Raw genomic sequence first — 21,595 nt, 5'->3', positions numbered from 1 at the left:
GCATGCCAAACATATGCATCCACCCAATATGCAGCAAACACAAGCAATAAATGCATTAATGCGTATGATGCCAATGACATGTCCTGGTCACCCCTACTGTCAGTCAGCCATCTCACACACAATGGTGATACCAAGTGGGTAGAGATGTGACAACCATACACTCTGCCATCATTGCTCCTGATGAGTGACCGAGTGGACGGGATACTGTCGGAGTACACCTTTCCTCCTATCCTAAATCATAAGTGGGGGAGCTCAATGCTCTCATCTCCCTGAGCCAGTCCAAGGAGGGATCCCTGACGTGCTACCACGCTGTGTCACGCTACCCATGAGTGGACCAATGGAGCACTGATAGAGCACTTGCTGCAACACACCCTGCCTGAATAAAAACTTCTAACCCATGAGTGGTTGTGTGTGCAGATCCATGTAACTGGCGATGAGCACAACAATAATGGAGCTACCAATCACTCAGCATGCAATCATGCAGATGATGCATGACACTAAGCATGAAGATTCTGATCCTATCCATCTCTACATAATAGGTACCAAGAGATATATGGATCAAATCAATGGTCTAGGTACACAGATCAGATATGGTATAAAACCCTAGAGCCTGAATATAATAAGACATGGTTATGTCACTACCTTTATAAGCATATAAAATCAGGTGGGTACTAACATGGAATGCATAACAAGTAAGCAAAAACAAGCATGTAACAGGTATCCGGTAGTGACAAATCGATGCAGATAAGAAACATAATTATTACTACTTGTTAAAAATTACTATGCATATCAAATGACATATCTAAAAATAGATAAGTTTAGGTACCTGCCTCCAAAAGAAAGGTCCAATCTGGTCCAAATCCAACGTCGAGATGCTCGTCTCGCGTCAAAGTCCTGTGTCACCAATATATATACATTTTTATTTAGCTATAACTCAAATGAATAGCTAAATAAAATCCTTAAGAACAATTTAGGGGAAAACCCTAAACCATAAACGTCAACCTATCTAAAATTAAATCCAACGATTAATTAGGGTTAGTCACCTAATCTCCAATCAACCCATTAGATTAACAATCCAGACCTAAATCAATTATACCAATCATGAAGTCTACCTCATACCTAATTTAAACACATAAACAATATTCATTGCATTACCCTACTCCTTACCTCAATTCACAACCGCTGTTGCTGCTGGAACAAGGGGCTGCTGGATGGGGTTGCTGCCGGAATTAAGAACAGAGCCGCTGCTGAAACCAAAAACCCTAATAAGCAATTTCCCTGTCAAACCAAGTACCCTAAACTAACCATCTCACATTCCCCTACCCAAATCAGTGGTTAGAGTTGAGGATTACCTCAGATTTTTGGCAGCTAGGAAGGAATTGCAACCGGATAATCTGTCCAACAACTCCCACAGGCAGTGGTGGAAGTCTAGGACACAGACATGAGGGGAAATGAAGAAGTAGGGACCTCGGCTGGCGACGGTTGCTCGGTGTTCGCAACCGGAAGAGGGTCGGCGATGGCGGGCAGTAGCGGTGTCGCGATGGAGAAGAAGCAATCGGCGACCCTGGGCATAAGTGAGGTGGAGACTCAGATGATAGACTCCCGGCGATCTCCAATGCCCGCGACCAGGAGAGGAGAGGGAGGATCCGACGCTAGGGTTCCTATGGCCGGTGATCGGCGCGATGGGGGTGATCGGCGACGGACCAATCAGTGATGGCAGTGATCAACCAAGGATGGCATAGCATGATCGCAAAAGAGAGGGGAACTCGGCGACACCAGATCTCCCTTGGTCGACGGCGTCAAGCTGTGGCGGACGGAGACGATGCAGAGAGGCGTGGAGAGAGGGATTTCACGAGCAAAGAGGAATCGACACAAGGAGAGGGGCTCGAGCGATGGGTTTTGTATGCACGGGAGAAAGGAACCGACGCTTGCGGTTAGGGGCAGATCGAGCGTGAGTTCGGCAGGGCACGACGTCGAGAGGCTAACGCACGCGAGTTCTCGTGGGGGAGGGGGAGAAAGAAAAAAAAAAGAAATTAAAAATAATAAAAAGGAAAATAAATTTTTCCTCGTTAAATGGGGTAGCTTAAACATGTTTTTCCGAGACTTAATTTTTATCCCTGTAATTGAAATCATACGGTCTTCAAAAAATTTCGAAAAATTTCCTTATGATTATTCATTCTTTTTTGGTATTTTAGTGAAGATGCATAAGAGAGGAAAGTTGAGGAAATAAAAGAGAATGAGAAATAGTAAAGAAAAATTAATAGAAAATGGCAAATTTGTCGTAAGGACAGAACGTGAAGTGTATTTGATAAATACTAAAAAAAAATAGTATGGACATTTTAGTCGATTTAAAAACTTAGGTGATTGGTTTGATAAATCATCGTTTTATTTTTCAAAAAGATGTTTTTTCAATGATTTACATAATTTGAAGTCCTCATTTGATATTTGCCCTTTTAAGTATCTAATTTTTTGAACCGTCCTTTAATTCTTCGGGCCGGTTCAATACTTGTTTTTTTTGGAACCGTCCTTGAATTCTTCCCCAAATCTGCAAATCTCCCCGCCATGGCCTCCCCGACCTCCTCCGCCGCCGTCGCCGCCTCCGCCACCGCTTCTGCCTCCTTGGCTCCTCCCGCCTCCGATCCACCGTCCTCCTCCTCCCATCCCCTCCCTCAACCGCGTCCCTACGCCTCCCCGACCCTCCGCCCTCCTCCACACTTCTCTCCCCAGCCCCCCCTCGGCAAACCCCTGAACCCTCCCCCTCCCCCTCCCACCCAGGGCTTCCTATACCACCACCGCGCTGCCTTCCCCAGGCGCCCCTCCGTTCGCCCCTCGCAGGCCGCAGCCGCTGTGATGGCGTTTGCTGCCTCTCCTCAAGCGAGGCCCTTCGTGTACGGCCCCGCCGATCCGATGGTCACACAGATGCACGTGCCCGTCCACCATTTGAGGCCGCCTACGGCACCGTTGTCTCCGTTGATGGTCCCCCGGACTGCCGTCGCGCCCGCCGGCCCTACTAAGAGCGTTCGGTCAGGGGCTCATCAAAAGGTTCACTTTTTATTATAATTTCATACTTTCGTTTGTGGTTTTATCTCAATCAGTACTTGCTACACTAGATTGAACTCTGATCTTTACCATACCAGTCATTGCTCTTAAACTTACTCCTCAGGTTACGCCACATCCTTCAGTGCCTTCAACAGCAGACGACAAGAATTTTAGGAAGAGGTAATTGACTATTTGCATGAAATTTAACTTCCCCATGCTTTTCTTCTTCCTAACACCGATCAGAACGAGCTGTGCAGGGAAAGGAGCAGGGAAGATGATACCGTGGTGATTAATGATCGTAAAGTAAGAAGCATTGGCATTGGACAGTATTGTTTTTTTTAAAATTCAATCTTTGCTATGTTGTAGAAGAGGGATTTAGACACAATTGTATATTTATCTTTGTGGCTATGTTTCTATATCAATTTCCAAACTCTGTTGGATTCCTCTTTAATTTTTTTGTATTAGTATTACTATATTAGAATTGTGGGGGTGCCATTGGCAACTTCTTAAGAAACACACTGGGTACCCGACTCTATTCGGATAGCTATTTGCATAGGAGCAAATAGTCAGTTGGGTTGAGTGAATATGTAAGCCTAATGTCATCATATGTTGAAGGATATGCTGTGTCAAATAGAAATAAAAACTATTTAAGTATGTTAGGCATATGGACATCAATCTAATATGCTAGCTCTAAGACTTGTAAGTGAAATCATCATGTTGTCCCATGTTTTTGTGCATAAAAATACAATTTGTATGCCATAAGTTATCTCTGCTAGGTTTAACATGTTCTTCCATGGGAAGAGTTATAGCAAATATCTAGGTTTGAAAGGTGATAAAAACCTTAGTCAATAGAATAAGTTTGGTGGAACATGAATGATGAATGTTGTTACTCTATTTCCTTATGGGTTTCACATTTCTATTTTAGTTTTTCTTCCAGATTCATGTAAAACCAGTCATTATCTTTTTGATGAATAATTAAGTGATACTAACTTTTGCAAAATGTTGGACCATTTATTAGCTAAGTATTTCTTGCTCTTGGATGTTTGGTACATGGCCAATAGGTTATTGGATATAATATTAAGAATTACAATGGAGGTTGGGTTGACCTGGCACTTCCATGGAAGTTATATTATTTATATTTTTTAGAACTTTGCTTTTTTGATCAATTATGCTAGATTTGCTGTGTATCATAATTGGCAGAAGTAGTTAAATTGATGAAATGTATTATAGTCAATTGGGCTATGCAGTAACTTTAAACCTCATCACTGATGATGGCTATATTTCGTCTCTTTAAGGTCAAATTACTGGATGGTTGCTCATCCTCCCTTTATTCTCTTTGCCGATCATGGGTGCAGAATGGCCAGCCTCTTGAAATTCAGGTTTTGGTAATCTCCTGTATTAACAAAAACTCTATCCTATCATTTTTCTTTGTGTGCATTTGCCATTTGGAGCTTCTATGCTTGAAATTATAAAAATTATCCTGATAAGTAGTTTATCATGTGATGGCCACTTAACCATTTTTTGTCTAGTTTTCTTCTTAATACCAAGTGGCCGTACTATCTAAAAGGATCTCTCTTATGTAGTTTGTGAATTTGTTTATTTTGGATCTTATGTAAAAGACTGACAGATTTTAAAAAAAAAATTCTATTATAACGAGTGAATAGGCGGTTGTTAGAATCCATCAAGGCACATTGGATGGATTGATACAGTTTGCCAAGCATTAGCAACTTCTCTCTCTTTCTCTCTCTCACTCTTTGTTTACAGACAAACTTTGGAGACGCTGAGAAGCTTCTTCCAAGACCTTTGCCTGCCTCTATGGTTGATTCTGAGGTGAATTCACTACACGAAAATGATACTGAAGCTGATGATGCCAAGGAGGACGAGGTATATTTCTCATATACAATTCAATTGAAGGGATGTGATCCATCTACCCAACCCCAATATAGTTGGATTTATAGCTCAGTATGTTGTTGTAGTATCATTTCTATTTATGTCGAAGGTGAATATTTTTGTTTATTCTACCACCAGAAAAATTCTAAGCTTAAAAATTGTATTTCCATAGTCTGGCTAAAAAACAATGATAATTTAGTTTCGATAGTAGATTAGTAAAATGTTTGGACAAATTAGTAGGTGTATGTGGCTTTAAGTCTTAACCATGTTATGTATGAAACTAGTGATCCTAAATCAACATGTAGATGATTATGTTTATGCTGTTATAAAGCAGATTATTACAAATGGAAACTTCACTTCAAGTTGACGCAAGTAAAATAACTCTGGCGCCACAGGACAGAATTTGATTAAACATGTTTATAGATTACAACTCATAGGTCCACATTCAAAGATAATGTAAGAAGAGCCTCCATTTGAGCAATGATTGGTAATTTATTTTTTGTTAGACAGATCATTTGAGCCTCCATTTAAGTACCTGGATTGTTGACTTGCACTCTAACTAAAACAGTAGAAATGAAGATGAACTTTTCTAATTTCTAATTCGTTTGTTCTTTTTTTTTTTTTGATGGTTTATTATGCTGATGATCAGAATGATAGAATTGTAGTATGAAAAGCAAACTTGTACTGACATGTAAATTACACTTGCAGCTTGGTGGCTCTATCGAGGAGTTACCTATGGAGGATTTGCTACAGAGATATGTAAAACATGCCAAAAGTGTTCGGGCACGGTATGCTGCTTATGATATATACGTGCTACATTTCGTGAAATGAGAGTTTCTTTTATAAAAATGGATACTCCATTTTATTTTGAGAATTTACTTACTTTCAAAGCCATTATAACAACTACAGTTAATTGTTACAACTTATAGCAGTTTCTTTTATAAAAATATAATATTTCATTCTAATCAAAATTATTATATATGAAACATTGTTATAGTGTTATAATATCTATGAAATAGTTGTTACAAAGAATATATGATTTTAATGAAATTTGAATATTTTTTTATTAGATTAGTAAAGAATATTTTAATATAATAATAGTATTTTATGTTTAATAATTTTGATTAAAGCGAATCATTTTGCCTGATTTTTATAAAAGAAATGTCCATTTGGTGTTAAATTAATTATTTCTTTGTTTATTTATTAACTATTTATTCTTTCTGGAAGATAAATGTAATGCTCTAAATCTACTGCAGAATGCGGAAAGAGCGACTTCGGAGGATTCAACGGTGCAAACAGAGACTCGCCCTGCTTCTTCCTCCACCAAGTGAGCTTGGTAAAAATGAAACTACTCCGTGAAAAACAGTTCATTTCTCAAAATCCAGAGAGCTGTTCGATGTCGAAGAAATGTGGCAATGTATGTTTATTGAGCCTTAAGTTTGCTGTGTAATATGGATCGCAATTGTTCATGTGCTGGAGTTCAAAACTTGGCATTTTACTTATCGATTTTGTTCAAACTTGAGTTTCTTTTCAAACATTGTTCTTCAATCGAAGGAGGTGTAGAAGGATCGTCCAAAGATGAGCGAGAAAATTGCTGCTTTGAATGACGACGAACATTTGGGGATTGGGTCCGAACCAAAGCCAGCAAACCTAAATCCAAGAGCGAAGTAAATCGCGACTCCAGAAATGAAACTAACCGACAGGATCAAGCAGTGAGCACGACGGCACCACCAGCAGCCTTGATCTTCTTCTCAGCGATGGGGCAGTCCGGCGGCAACTTCACTTTGCCGAGGACCTTGAAGTAGCCAAACTGAGTGACATCGATGAGCGGGTATTGGCGCGGTGGCCATCCTTGGAGGCGGTGTCCTTGACGTCGGCGTCAGATACGATCGATCAGAAGCGATCGACGTCGACGATGGGGCAGTGGTATTTGTTGCGGAGGAGGCGGAAGTGGCGCATGCCGACTTTGCCGAAGTACCCCGGGTGGTATTTTTCGAAGAGGATGCGGTGATGGTGCATGCCTCCGGCGTTTCAGCGACCACCGGGATGCTTTCGGTGCTTCCAGACGCGGCCATGCCCGTTCTTGAGGCGGGTCGTCATCGCGGGCCGCCCGCCTCCTTCTCCTCTAGGGTTAGGATTTCTATATAGCGGAACAGAGGGCAGGAAACGGGTCCAAGCCCAGCATTATATTGAGCGGTAAGGATTGACTACCAAGTTAATGGACGGCTGAGAATGTCTGATGCAGCTGTGCAGCAGGAAATTAGTTCTCGAAAGCTTCACCAAATGAGCTCTCCCACTCCAGTCGCAGCTCTCTGTTCTCGTGCTAGATTTCGCCATCTACACCGCCAAAAATCGCTCCTTTTTCTCGCGGGTAAGCCATCGGTCGCTTGCTTGTTTGATTGCTCAGTCCGATCTTTGCTCCATTTTTGCTGGCGTTGATTTCCGTTTTCGAGTTAGGGCTTTTGATTTTTTTTATCGACGATGCGCTTTGAAGAATTGGCCTTTTTGTGCGATGTTCGATTCTTTCTTTATTTAGTGATTACAGTCATTCGCCTGCATGAAGCACGCACGCTCAAACACATATCTTCTATTCTTCTTACACTTCATTAATGTGAAAAAGATAAATACGTTTGCTCCTAGCTGATTTAAATTATGATGACTAAGAAGACAAGTAATAGGTGAGTTTACCTTTTACACTTTATTAATATGATAAAAGATGATTCGCTATCTCCCGTGCTATCTCCCGTGCTCCCGTCAATTAATCTTTAAATCAAAACGGAAAAAATAAATAATGGAGGACTATTAACCATTAACTTCAATCACCTTCCTCATCCCGAGGGGATTTCGTACCCTTCATGCTTACTTTACGTTGTGTGATTTCTAGAGTCGGTAGATTTTTTTGGGATCACAGAGCTTGTCGTATTGTCGACGGTTCCACTGAATGTTGCAATTGTCAATGTAGATTTTTCTTTGACGATTTGTCTTGCAATTTCCTTGCGAGTATAGGCTTTTGAAAAAAAAAAAAAACTGACTTTTTGGCAGAAAAGTTCAGAGAAACTTCGATTCTATATAAAAAATTACAATTTAATTTTCATGAGCTCAGTGCTTCTTTGTTGTTTACGGTGGTTATTTATGTAATCTTGGTTTAGGATATACTTTGGTTAAACTTTGCTAGCAAATTGCAATTTCCTGGTGTGATGTGCAGCTTGCTGGACCAGCATTTGACTTTTCCCCTTCCAATGACTGAATTTATGTAGTGAATTTATCTACATCTTTCAGTGGAAAAAAATCATATTTGTATGTGGAACTCATTATACCTGAATTTCTACTCTCTACCTTGCTGCATCTGGCGTCGAAAAGCAATCAGAGTCATAATTATGATTCTGAACTAGCATTTCTATTCTTGAAGATCTGATGCGGTGTCTATTACAGTGGAACTGCTGGATGCAAAGGACGTTAAGCTCACATTGGAGCCAGAGGGCCATTTCTACTTCTCTGCTACCACTGGAGCTCGATTTTGAGTTGTTCGATAAGGTTGATTTAGATGTAAGTATTAGGAATAGTTATATAACTGGCACATGTAAAGACTACTATCTATTCAAACTTCTCAGTTGAACATAAACAACTTCAGGAGAGCAAGGCTACTGTTGGTTTGAGGATCATATGGTATCTCATCACGAAAACTGAGAAGAAATGATGGAGCCCGTTGTTAAAGCAGCAAGGGAAGACTCCTGTTTATTTGAAAGTTGATTGGGATAAGTGGATTGATGAAGATGATGAGGGTGAAAATAAACATAATTACTCTTCTTTGAAATTCTATTCCTAGTTATAGATTTGTTTGTGTTTCTGTTATTTGAATTCCATTCCATGATTTGTTGATAATTGCTCGTGCAGTTGGGGATATGAAACTTGAGGACATGGATTTCTCGGTATTCAATCTTGACTTGTTATCAAGGGAAAATGTTGATCAATATTTTTTTGTAGAATATCATCTCTACTTAAATGTGCAGAAGTCGAATATGGGCAGCGCGGATGATGAGCTTGATTGTGATGAAGATAATGAGTTGACTGATACTGTTGATAAGGATGAAGGTTAGTCTGGTGAGAAGGGATGAGAGAAAATCTAACTCCATTAGGTATCCAATTTAATCCATGAAATCAGATTATTTTGGTTTGGCTTCGATTCACTGACTGAAAAATATAGTGTATTTGAATCTTGGCTTGGATATGGATATTTAGTTAAAAAAAAAACAATTAACTCAACACTTCCCAACTCTAATTATGTAAATTTTATTTTACTCAAAATTTAATTGCATACTTAGTAAGTTACCTATTACCCATCTATAATGAAAAAGTGTATGTACTATTAAAAAAATGAAGAATTCTAAGATACTATTTTATTGTACAACTATTATATTTATTATTTTATTTGTTTAGATTTGTAATTATAATGCTTTGTTAGAATTTTCTTTTTGATAGGATCAACAAAGAGAGAAAATAGAGGTTTGAATATTTGTGTATCCATGACTTTGACTTGACATGCATATCAGAAATTTTATCTTTTTTTTTTTTTTTTTTTTTTTTTTTGCCTTTTATTATGATTTAGTTTGACTTTTAATGAATATATTTTAATTTATTGCAATATTGAATCGTATTGAATTTATTAGAGGGTGTTTGGCTAAACTTATTAAAAACAGCTTATAAGTTCATACAACTTATAAGTTGTTTTAGGAGCTTATAAGTTGTTAGGTCTTATTTTAAAAATAAGTTGTTAAAGTGTTTGGGTGAACTTATTACAATCAACTTAAAGATATTGATGTGTTTGGTATTATAAGATCTTTTTATTAATAAAATTACCAAAAAGGGTATAATACTATTAATAGAGGGTTTTGAGATTTTTATTAATAGAGGGGTTTGGGCAAATTTCTACACCGAGGGAGAGAAAATTAGAAAGAGGCGTTGGCGGAAAAGATGACACAACGTTGGAAGAAAAGTCGACGGAGATAAAAAGATATTAGGCTTATAAAAATTTATGGAGGATAAGATGGGGATTTATGAAATTATATAAGGATATTTTAGAGAAATAAATTATTAAAATAAGATCTTTTTTTAAAAAGTAGGGTCTTCCATACTTTTTTAAAAACAGCTTATAAGCTCCAAAACAACTTATTTTGACAGCTTATAAGCTGTTTGAAAAAAAATTTACCAAACAAATTTGAAGAGCTTATAAGCTCCAAAACAATTTATAAGCTGTTTTAGAGAGCTTATAAGCTTAGCCAAACACCCTAAATCAAACTGTCCTGGTTCCTACAAATTCCCATTCGTATGCAAGATCTTTAGCGTTTTGAAATTTGAATTGCAATATGAATTGTGGATTGTATATTTTTAAACACTTTGTATAGAGACCTTGAAATATTCTTTGTGATCTGATAGGAAGCTTGATCCCAGCAACTCTTCTGTAGCCAGTGATTTCGTAGACATTCTTTAGCTTTTGCACATGAAATAGATTAAACTATATGTGGCATTACATATAATATAATTTTGATTAAATGAGTCATTTGATGGGTTAAAATAGAGTTTTTTTTTTTTTTTGAAAATGAGTTGTACATACAAGATTCTTGAAACAAACTTTGCTCATAAACTTGTGCTGAACTCTTGGAGTCCCAAAAAGTAGCAGTAATCCTGTATCTTGCTGAACCTGAGTATGTAATTGCAGCAAAGGTCTGGTTTTAGACATATCTTGTTTTGATTAATTTCCAGTACAGGTACTGATTTAATGCTCCGGGATCATTTAGAGGCCGAATAGCGGTTCGAAATGGCATTCCCAGTTTGACGAAGAGGCGAGCGATGGCACCTCAGTGGTGATTTTGGTACGCTACTTGAAGCTTTCCCCATTTCACCACGAGGCAGTGGTTGTTTGACTGCAAACTTGGGATCTTGCAATCGCTCCAGAGTTGACAAGACTTCGGACATTGGTGGTCTGAGCTGGGCTCTATCGGCAGTGCACCTCGAAGCAAGCAACGCAAGAGCATCAGCTGCTTTCTTCGGATATTTACCTTCCAGCTTTGGGTCGATGATTCTGTGCAGTTTTAGCATGTTCAACCAAGGTCTCAAAGAGCTCACCAGAGTCTGCTCTGAGACTGCTTTTGTTCTGTCCAGGGCTTTTCGTCCTGATAGAAGCTCCAACAGTACAACTCCGAAGCTATAGACATCGGCTTTCGCAGACAGTTTACCTGCAGATTTGGTATGCAAAGACCTTTATGCTAAGTATTTTGCTGAACTGCATTATTTCAACCTGTTTAATTATGTAATCCATAAGGTCCAGTTAACCAGGATACCTGTTGCAAGATACTCTGGAGCTGCATATCCTTGAGTTCCCATGATTCGAGTGGAGACGTGAGTTAAATCCCCAGTTGGACCAGCTTTTGCGAGACCGAAATCTGAAAGCTTGGGATTGAAATCCTACATCACATGAATACAATATAAGCTGGAAAGCCTACAACCCAATTTATTGAATGCTTTTTCCGGTGGCAGATTCTTCGCAAATACCTGATCGAGGAGTATGTTAGATGCCTTAACATCTCGATATATTACTTGAGAATCTGGATTATGCAAAAATGAAAGTCCCCTTGCTGCACCAACTGCGACTTTGATTCTTGTTGCCCAATCTAGTGGCTGAACACTTCCTAAAAAGCAAATCAAACCACAGGTAAGCAATGCATAACTAAAGAGCTATTATTCGTGCTGATTCAGTGTAGATGCACTTTTAAATAGATGGTTCTCCAAGCTGCCTCTCGCCATGTATTCATAGACTAGCAGTCGATTCTCGCCCTCAGAGCAGTAGCCAATCAGCTTGACCAAATTTGGATGCTGAAGCTGACCAAGATAGTTAACCTCGGTCTGCGATTACTAGTCGTCGTAAGTATGTGATGAACTAGCCTTAACAAGTCAATGATGCAGTTAGTAATTTGAATTCATAGCACAAACCAGCCATTCCTTGTGGCCCTGAAAACTCTCAAGTTTAAGCTTCTTGATGGCAATCATAATTCCATTGCCAGGTCTTGTGGCGGTGAGAGTCTGTTCATCTAGCCAACCTTTGTAAACACAACCAAATCCACCTTCGCCGATGAGATTATCCGGGCGGAAGTTTCTAGTAGCACTCTTCAGCTCATTCAAAGTGAAGGCCTTTGAGCTCGAGGCGAGTAAGATTTCATCCTCGGTTCTCTGCAAGTTAGTGTTTTCACCATATGAAGGCATGGTGAAAGTTGAGGCGGTGGAACAAGTTGCCAAAGATGAAGAAGGAACTGAAGATGAGCTTGTTCTACTGGCAACAACTTTGGAAGGCTCTGTCATGTAGATGCAGATTAATGTAAGGTAAGAATCAAAAACTACTATTAAACATGATTAATGTGAGTCTATTTAAATGATGGAACAAGTTGCCAAAGATGAAGAAGGAACTGAAGATGAGCTTGTTCTACTGGCAACAACTTTGGAAGGCTCTGTCATGTAGATGCAGATTAATGTAAGGTAAGAATCAAAAACTACTATTAAACATGATTAATGTGAGTCTATTTAAATGATGGAACAAGTTGCCAAAGATGAAGAAGGAACTGAAGATGAGCTTGTTCTACTGGCAACAACTTTGGAAGGTTCTGTCATGTAGATGCAGATTAATGTAAGGTAAGAATCAAAAACTACTATTAAACATGATTAATGTGAGTCTATTTAAATGATGGAAACAGGTTGAAATTCTGATGCAAAATTTGTTTACTCTAACAGGAGCTTCGATAAGACCAAAATTCAAGTAACAAAACCTAGAAATTCCATTTTCCCTTTCTAAAGAAAGGAAAAAAGTCAACATCAATATAAGCAAAATCCCCACTGAGGCAATTGAACAATCAGTTGGAAGGCGTACGCGAAGAAGAGCCGCGGCTGCGCAAGGAGCCGGCCGTCGACGGAGGGGCAAAGCAGTTCCCCATCTCCCACCGCCAGCGACGACGAAGAAGCTCACGTTGGTGGAGGAAAACCAGACCTCCTCTCCTCCCCCTATTTATAGCCCTCCTCCTCCTCCTCCTCCAGGAAGAGAAAAAGAGGAAGGCGAGGGGAGACCGAGGCGACGAACAGAGTCGCCGCTAAACGACGGTCTCATGACCACAATCCAAGCAAAATGAAGACGGACCTGAAAAAACGAAATGAAGTGTCTTTTTCGACGGTCAATTCGAAGAAAGAAAGAAAGAAAGAGAGAAAGATTAGTAACAATCTCTGTTACCGTAGTAAGAAGCTGACTTTGCTGTTAATGGCGGATGGGAACAGAGTTGACTTCTCGCCTCACCTGTGCAGGCCCAAAAAGATGCCATTTGTCGCCGGAGGAGTCGTCGTGCGCCATCTGGCGAATTTAGTCAAACAACACGCTCTCGAGGCGGAAGAAGAAAGCAGCGGAGGGTGCAGAGAATCTGGCATGAAAATCCACAGACGCAACAGAGCAATCAGTGGCCTCGCCGAGACTTTTCGGCGGGGATATGAATCGATCGGGATTACGATAGCAAGAGAGTCTGCGCGTGGAACAAATGCCGAATTGAGAAATGATTCTGGCGATTCCGTTTCAAACAAGGAGGTGGCATCATCGGTGACCTGGCGTCGATCTGTGCGGCGGTTGACGATTTCAGCTGGAGATGGGAAGACAGGTGGTGCTGAGTGGCGAGGTCAAACCTGCTGAAGTAGCTTGAATGTTGACCGCTGCAAATAAGTCAACGACGATGCACTCCGGCAATGAGTAGAGGAGGTAAAGAACGCTCTAAATTATATAAACATACAAGAATATCTTTTTTTAATAATAATAATTATTAACAAAAAATGATACAAACCAATCAAACTAGACGAATGTTCCATTTAGGTTCCAATTCCAAATATTGGGGGAAAAAAAAAAGGAAAAAAAAGGTGGAACCGTCACCCTAGTGGTCTCCTGACCCTGGCCCCACAAGATTTCAGAGGGAGTAAATCATAGTAATGCTGGGTAGGAAAGGTGTCTGGGGGTCGAAGGAATTTTTGACGCAGCAGACCAGGGTTTTATCCCCGTGTACAACTGGCGACTTTCGACCTCACGACTTCATTGGCAAGCTGCAAGCACCTAATCAGCTGATTCAGCCCGTGAGGACGTTCCAATTCCAAATATGATGAATAATCTGGGTGATCTATCGGTGACTAGAATGAAGTTTGGGTGAAACTAAATGGATATTCAAATCGATTGATGTTAAAGACTTAACGGATGAGTTGTCATTAGGGGTAAAATATTACTCGAACCTAGAGTTAACTTGTTCACCTAAAATGTGTTGAGGCATAGCAGTCAATTGGACAACTAGCGGTAAAATAAAATTTAAGTGCAGGTCACGAGCTGAATATTAGATATAACGCTTTCAATAAATAAGAGAAATCAAGATCGGTCAATGATATAATGGGGAAAAGCTTCATCGATGAGACGGAAGCGGCTCAGATTACTAGCTAAGATCTCTAAATGATGTCTCTATGGATTGATGTAGTTTGATATCTATGAGTGTTTGTTGCAATAAATTTTGAAGTTAATTTCTAATGGATGTAAAATGTCTTGTTAGATGTCTGATTTTTCAATGCAAACGAACTGTTATGTTAGGGTAAAATGCTCCTATGATTTATTTGTTTTTATTTGGTCATGGGACTGATGATACTGAACTACTTGGGATGAGCAATATAATTTTTTTGTTCCAATAAGATCCCTGAATGATAGCTTAATGATTAAGGAGGTGGAGATAAAGAGACAGCAAGGGACTTGCTTATATCAATCATCCTTTTATGCTAAAAGGTGAAATCGTTACCTTTATGGATCCTCCAGGACAATCCCATACTTCCTGGAAGGAGGTAATTATGGGGGCTTCAACCAATAATAATAATGAATGCAAGAGAGGTAAGGTAACTATACGAGACATTCCACACTCACTCAAAATTGATCTTAAATTTATCTATGATAACACAGCTTTATGAGCCATTTATTTTATCCTGTAGGGGCTTTCCCTAGATAAGAGTGGGTAATAGATTGTGATGAAATATATTAAAATATAAAATTTAAAAGTGACACGACAAGAACATGAATAAACATATAAATGGATTTTAAAAAGAGGGAGAACTAATCAACTCTCAAGTTGATGATAAAATCTTAAATATCTTAATCCTTCTCTTCGTTTGACTTGTTCATAATTGCCTTGTGATCTTATATATTTGTTCACAGTTCTTTATTTTTCTTGTTATTGGTCATCAAATTAAAAATAAATTTTATTTGTCGTGTTGATTACATTGACATATAAACTTAGTTAAATTTATCTAATAGGGTAATTTTCAAAATGCCACAATATTTATTAATTTTTAAAAATATCACCCGATGCTTAATTAATACTAAAACACCTCTAAACTTTTTTATTTTATGTCAAAATACATATTGACATACCTATTTAGGCTTCTAAATTACCATGTAAACCATTCATTTATTAATAAAAGGAACAGTTTGACGAAAATTAGAAAGATTATGTTAGCATTTTTAATACTTATAAAATATTAAAGGACATTTTCATAAAACCATAAATGTTGAAGGACATTTTAACAAATAGTCCATGTACCTATTCTTTTCCACGCACGAGAAAACAAGAAGGCCACTTATAATTTAATATTCCACCACAGCTGACGTGGACAATTTTTTTTGAAAAAAAATAAAAAAAGATAAACCAATAATTTAATAATTAGTGGTTCATTAAGTCTTGACACGAGGGTTTAAAATAACGAGCTAAATCAAATTAAACTTTATATTATTTAAATTTATTTGATATGATAAGTCAACTATGTCAAACTAGAATGATTCTAAAATAATTATTCAATTTTAATTTGATTTTTTTAAAGTTTAGTTGAGTTTTTATAAATATTATTCAACTCTTAATTTAGATTTTAGTGTTTTATTTAAAAATTTTACATTTTATTTTTTTAGTTAGTAAATTTAAAATTAAAACATAATTAATAAGTTTTATTTATGAATATTATTCCTGATCACACTTTGCGTAGCGTAATATTTTCCTTTTTTTAATATTTTTTGATGATTTTTTTAAATTTCATGATTATGCTAATAAAATTTTTCTTTCTAGAATTAATGGTTAGGTTATAGTATTAGACATAAAAAAAAATCAAACCATTATTTTTTTTTGAAGTGCATACGAGGTGTGCGACATAAAACGAACATAATTTCAAAATTATATATAGAGAGAGATTTGTTATGTCACACACTTTACGTCGCACATCCTGTGAGCACTATAGATAATTTTTTTTTAATTAGACTTAATACATTTTACGTCGATTGACCAAACAATTGGGAATGCTTCAATTGATCAACTGATCGATTGAAGCCGTCTTTGTGCTCTAATATAAGATCTCGAAATCGATTCCAGCTACCGTGCGCCATCATGAGAGAAACTTCCCCAATTGATCAGTTGATCAATTGGAATTGATCAATTGGGAAATATCTGAATCGATTGATCAATCGATTCAGGGTCTTTCTGTTTCGCAATAAACGACTATAAATCGATCATCTAATTGATTGGCGCAACCCCAATTAATTAACTGATCGATTGAACTATCTTTGCTCACAACACTCTCCTAATCGATTAATCGATTGATTAGGACTTGGTTCAATTGATTACCTGATTGATTGACCAACCCTAACTTGTTAAACTCAAGTCTAGGATTCTCTTGCTTAACATTCGGTCAACCATGACCTATTGAGACTTCTTTGTGCTTAGCAATTCGATTAACCTCGACCTGCTTCGACTTCGTCACCAAGTGTCTAGTCAAACCTTTGACCCACTTGGACTTTTCTATTTTTGCAAGTATTCGGTCAACCTTGACCCATTTGGACTTATTGTCTCATACCAAATGTTCGGTCCTCTATGACCCACTTGAACTTCAAACATCAGGTGTCTAGTCAGCCTTAAACTACTTAGATTTCCACTTGCCTGGGTTTACTCACCAGAGCTTTCCTTCTACATAGCTTCATTCACTAGGACTTTTCACTTGACTTCACTAACTAGGATTTTCTTATTGCCTAACATCACTCACTAGGACTTTTCACCTGGCTTCACTCACAAGGATTTTTTTTATTGCCTAACTTCACTCATTAGGATTTTTCCAACTGTTTGGCTTCACTCGCTAATACTTTCCAACCGCCTGGCTTTACTCATCGGACTTCCATCTGGCTAGTTTCACTCGTTAGAACTTTCACATTGCCTAGCTTCACTCAACAGGACTTTCACCATCTAGCTTCACTCACTAGGATTTTCCATCTGCTTAGCTTCACTCACTAGGACTTTTTAACTGCTTGGCTTCACTCACTAGGGCTTTCACACCAACTGTCTAGTCAACATTGATCCACTTAGATTTTCTTCTTCTGCCAACCTTCCAGTTTGTCTTGCCCTTGGCTAACCTCTAGTTAGGATCTCCCAGTCAAGTATTTGATCAACCTTAACCTAATTAAGTCCTCTTCACATATGGATAATTGCACCTGTAATCTCTATATAATGTCAAACATCAAAACTAAAATATTATGACTCAAGGTTAAGTCAACTCAAGCTTAATCAACCTGGTCAACCTTGACCCAAGAAAAATTACACCAACACACTTGTGAGCGACTGAGTGAGATTTTGGGCACCCGAATCACTTCTAGACCCCCTGACTCTCAATCGCGTAATGGAGGCACGTGCATATATATATATATATATATATATATATATATATATATATAGAGAGAGAGAGAGAGAGAGAGAGAGAGAGAGAGAGAGAATTTATATGCTGCGGTGAAAATGCGGTGTCGTCCACGTCAGCTGCGGTGCCGTGAAAATGAACCAAAGAAAGCAGCGCGTGAGAAAAAAAAAAGAAAAAGCAACGCAGGAAGAGAAATAAAAAAAACGCTTGCTGCAGCCTCAACCCTAGCACCGCTCTTTCCCGTCCCCAAGATCTGCTCTGCTCTCTCCCTCGCCGCGCCTTTCGCCCTCGCCGCGCCTCTGATCTCCCTTGCTGCGCCTCTCGCCCTCGCTGCACCTCTGAGATCTACTGCAGCTCTCCCTCGCCGCACCTCTCGCCCTCGCCGCGCCTCTGAGATCTGCTACAACTCTCCCTCGCCGCGCCTCTGAGATCTACTGCAGCTCTCCCTCGCCGAGCACTGCTCTCTCCCTCGCGAAGCTCAGCTCTCTCCATCGCCGAGCTCTGCTCTCTCCATTACCGAGCGCTGCTCTCTCCCCTCTCTTGCCGTCGCCGCGAGTCCCCTCCAGCAGAAGCGCCGAGCTATCCCTCTCTTTGGCGACAGGTTCTATTCTGCCACGAGCCCTAGCAGAAGCGGCGACAGGTCCTCTCCTCTTTTCCTTGAACAAGGTCCATTAATTACCAGATAAGAAACTCTTTCCACATAGTTGTTGACATCCATATTAACTAACATTAGCCTCCACTTCAATGGATAATATCAAACAAGGTTCATTACACACATTACAAGTTTCACCTTCACAATCAGTTTCATTAAAATATCATCTCTTACCAAGCATATATTTTGGAGTACATATGCAGAAATAGGAGAAATAAAAATTCAACTCCATGTTCTTCCAAGGATTTGATTCACCATTCTTGACACTTAGCACAATGTCTGAATAATAATTTTTCAAAATTAGTATAGATAGAATCCTTATACTACTCAAGGAAGATTATACATGTTGGTGCAATTGTTCCCTAAGTGGTCGAGTTCGATCAATTAAGTGATACTTGGAGAAACTAAGAAATTAGGATGATCTTTGATACAATCACACACAAGTGGTCGAGTTCAACTAACTAGTCTTGATGTTTGGTTAAAAATTTAAGACAGACTATATTGTGTGGTTACTAATATGATTTCTCAAGTGTGCATGTGTTGGTTACTTGACAAAGTTATTACAAGTGCAATGAATAATGTTCAAGTAGGTTAAGATAGATGGAACACTTAACAGAATCAGATAGAAATTATATTTGGATTATGTAATTCTCTATTGTTTGCAATATGTTTGATTCAACATATTTTAACTTTTATATTGAATTAAATAGGTTGATGCCGTAGCTGGATTTCATTACTCAAATGGTTAGCCATTTGATTTGATTTTTGCTTCCTATTTGAATTTCAAAATCTGTATTATAAGATTAGCATTTATTTTTGAAATGTTTATTTATTGTAATGTAGGGGAAAACATATGTAGTTTTTGTTGGACGGAATCTCGATGTTTATGATAGTTGGGAAGAAACTCATACTCAAGTTAACAAATATAGCGGTGCATTGCATAGATCATATCTCAGTAAAGAGGAAGCATTAAGAGCTTTTAGTTCATACAAGGAGATACAACATGGTTTCTTTGCCCCTACTGTCCAAAAATGTTCAAGCTCAACTTTGAGTTCAACTTCAACTTCATCCTCAAGTTCTGGTGAAAAAATGAAGCAGACTGAAGAACTAGCGAAGTTGATAAAAAGCCAGCTAGATTTAGCTGATGAAAATCGTCGTAATGCAGCTAAGATCGCCGAGATGTGTGAAGAAATTAAAAAAAAATTTTACTCTGTTAATATTAGTGATTAATCGGTAGACTTCTTTATTTAGTTGGATGAATGTATTTTATGGTAGACTTTTTTATTTAATTGGATGAATGTATTTGACAGTAGACTTTTTTATTAGTTGAATCAATGTATTTGACAGAGTTGAATCAATGTATTTGACAGACTTCTGCATGGTAATTTAACATTTAATCTTGTACAATTAGAGTCCCTCTTGTTGCAGGTTTGGAACCCATTACATTTGTTGGAAAGACTGAGGTGATCAGTTCTTTCCTACTTCGACATCATTTATCTTGCCTTCTACTTGTAGTTTGTTACTTCTCTTTCTTAGTGTACAGGTATTTGGCACTAAAAAGTGATGGGAGTAAGTATGACGAAAGTAAAAACTACTGTATTCTAGTCAATGCATAGATGGTGAATTAGTGAAAGCAGGAATCAGTTGTTCTTCATTCATAGCCAATGCACAAATGGTGCAATTTAGCAACTCTTGTCCTCTATTGATGAAAAAGATGCAACTGTTGGATTTCTTATAAGCTCGTTGAAGTTTTTCACATGTTGCAAGGGCTAGCAAAGTTTCAGTGCCCAATTGCCATGAAATGGCTCAGCCCAAGCACGCAAACCGGCAAAAACTTGGGGCTATGATCTAGTTTTCTTTCTGGAAAATCAATGGTCTTTTCACTCTTTTTCTTAACAGAGAAAATCAGTAACAAAAATGTTTTCTTTCCTTGAACATTAGAGAAACAATTTCTAGCATTGACACATTGCCAGAGATTCAGTTAACATTTTGTAAAACATTCAGAATATGATGAGCCTTTTCGAAGACTAGCATCAAGATTGGTCATTGGCCATTGACTAGCATCATTTTAAGTCCCTTTCGACCAAATAAAAAGAGAAAGAAAAAATAAAAAGCTTTGATGACTCACCTGACAACAGCTTCACGTTCTAAAAATGTTGTTCATTTTTGTCCAATGGTCTGGCAATGCAAATGGAGAAGACAAAATTTGATCTTTACACCTTTACAAACTTAGTCATGTTTGGTGCAATATTACTCAAAATCTATACAACATGTGAGTTTTGAAATCAGTAATCTTGTAACAAAACAAAAGTATCTTCCCATCAATCTTAATTTAGAATTACTTGTCTTCACTAAACAAACGGAATTTACTAGACACCAAATTAGTACAGCAAAAAGTCTGAACAACTGTAATACAATACATGGCCTAACTAGGAATAACACATCATCTAGTACGATAACTAAGTGCAGGAGACTAGAGCTATGGAATGCAACATGAATTCTTTGCTACATTAGTAAACTTTGCTTGTGAAATTTAGCTCCCGTCAGTTGCATTCGGATCAAGTAGCTTTCAACCACATCCAAGGCAAGCTACATTTGAAGAATATTATTAGTGCATCCATAATGAGAGGACATGAGTGATGCGTCCTTTCCATCCTTGCAGTAACCATTGTCAACCTACATCCATTAGAAAATACTTAAGACTAAATAAGACTAAGCAATTACTAGACATGAATATAGCAATATGCATATGCCGTTAGATAAAACTATGCCACAATAAACTCAATGAAAAAGTTCAAAATAATCAATACAAAAAGTCTTTTTGAAGTGCAATGGAGAACCAGATTTGAAAATGTGGATGTTGCTGACATTTGACACCTTGTTCACTATATATTGATGATCTGGCAGTCCATAGTTTTCATTGTTTGGGGGAGTCAACTTTCATGGATGTCATCAATATCAATTAGCACAGATTTGAAGTGCAATGGAGAACCAGTAAAATTAGATGATGGTTCTAATTCATTTGATCAAATCAATTACATCATATCGTCTTATTTTTTGAAAGAATTACGGCCTTTAACTCCTTTTTAAGTGAATTGCTGCCATCTAACATCATCCTGCCTTTTCCTGCTTGTAGAGGATCGAACTCTGAAGCTTTGTTGTCCAAGTAACAGTTCAATATTCATAATTTTTGTTGTCCAACATGAGTTTTCTAGTTATAGTTACACTGGCAATCAAAACATGAGA

General features: G+C 38.1%; 2 protein-coding genes and 1 pseudogene across 16 annotated transcripts; 1 reads left to right on the top strand and 2 right to left on the bottom strand.

Moving 5' to 3' along the window:
* The first annotated feature begins 2,489 nt into the window (after nt 1-2,489).
* LOC122009475 (wiskott-Aldrich syndrome protein family member 1-like) lies at nt 2,490-12,774 on the top strand. Of its 15 annotated transcripts, none has more exons than XM_042565645.1 (17): nt 2,490-3,042; nt 3,164-3,219; nt 3,297-3,342; nt 4,335-4,424; nt 4,804-4,923; nt 5,638-5,717; nt 6,186-6,346; nt 6,484-7,300; nt 8,362-8,475; nt 8,561-8,711; nt 8,824-8,858; nt 8,940-9,021; nt 10,690-11,173; nt 11,255-11,638; nt 11,704-11,851; nt 11,988-12,609; nt 12,709-12,774. In XM_042565645.1, the coding sequence occupies exons 1-7, from the start codon at nt 2,563-2,565 to the stop codon at nt 6,286-6,288; spliced, it is 975 nt and encodes a 324-aa protein (XP_042421579.1). In that variant the 5' UTR covers nt 2,490-2,562; the 3' UTR covers nt 6,289-6,346; nt 6,484-7,300; nt 8,362-8,475; nt 8,561-8,711; nt 8,824-8,858; nt 8,940-9,021; nt 10,690-11,173; nt 11,255-11,638; nt 11,704-11,851; nt 11,988-12,609; nt 12,709-12,774. The 15 variants fall into 15 exon arrangements, with proteins under 15 accessions (XP_042421579.1, XP_042421583.1, XP_042421585.1 ...); XM_042565649.1 differs by having other exon boundaries at nt 6,186-7,300; nt 10,695-10,799; nt 10,882-11,173; nt 11,704-11,847; XM_042565651.1 differs by having other exon boundaries at nt 6,186-7,300; nt 10,690-10,799; nt 10,882-11,173; nt 11,704-11,847.
* Nucleotides 6,436-7,029, bottom strand: LOC122009477 (annotated as a pseudogene).
* Nucleotides 10,567-12,916, bottom strand: LOC122009474 (probable serine/threonine-protein kinase PBL3). Its single transcript, XM_042565643.1, has 6 exons — nt 12,845-12,916; nt 11,917-12,275; nt 11,694-11,829; nt 11,479-11,615; nt 11,268-11,391; nt 10,567-11,162 (listed from the first exon to the last, which is right to left on the bottom strand). The coding sequence occupies exons 1-6, from the start codon at nt 12,906-12,908 to the stop codon at nt 10,717-10,719; spliced, it is 1,266 nt and encodes a 421-aa protein (XP_042421577.1). The 5' UTR covers nt 12,909-12,916; the 3' UTR covers nt 10,567-10,716.
* Nucleotides 12,917-21,595: the final 8,679 nt, after the last annotated feature.

Source organism: Zingiber officinale, chromosome 8A (assembly GCF_018446385.1).
Source record: "Zingiber officinale cultivar Zhangliang chromosome 8A, Zo_v1.1, whole genome shotgun sequence".
NCBI classification, from domain to species: domain Eukaryota; kingdom Viridiplantae; phylum Streptophyta; class Magnoliopsida; order Zingiberales; family Zingiberaceae; genus Zingiber; species Zingiber officinale.
This window is presented reverse-complemented; position numbering and strand designations above follow the sequence as displayed.

Coding starts and splice junctions, on each gene's coding strand:
- LOC122009474 (XM_042565643.1), bottom strand. CDS start 12,908: ATGGGGAACTGCTTTGCCCCTCCGTCGACGGCCGGCTCCTTGCGCAGC. Junction 12,276..12,844: donor CAGCCGCGGCTCTTCTTCGC/GTACGCCTTCCA, acceptor TCTACATGACAG/AGCCTTCCAAAGTTGTTGCC. Junction 11,830..11,916: donor AGGGCCACAAGGAATGGCTG/GTTTGTGCTATG, acceptor TAGTAATCGCAG/ACCGAGGTTAACTATCTTGG.
- LOC122009475 (XM_042565645.1), top strand. CDS start 2,563: ATGGCCTCCCCGACCTCCTCCGCCGCCGTCGCCGCCTCCGCCACCGCT. Junction 4,425..4,803: donor CTCTTGAAATTCAGGTTTTG/GTAATCTCCTGT, acceptor CTTTGTTTACAG/ACAAACTTTGGAGACGCTGA. Junction 4,924..5,637: donor ATGATGCCAAGGAGGACGAG/GTATATTTCTCA, acceptor TTACACTTGCAG/CTTGGTGGCTCTATCGAGGA.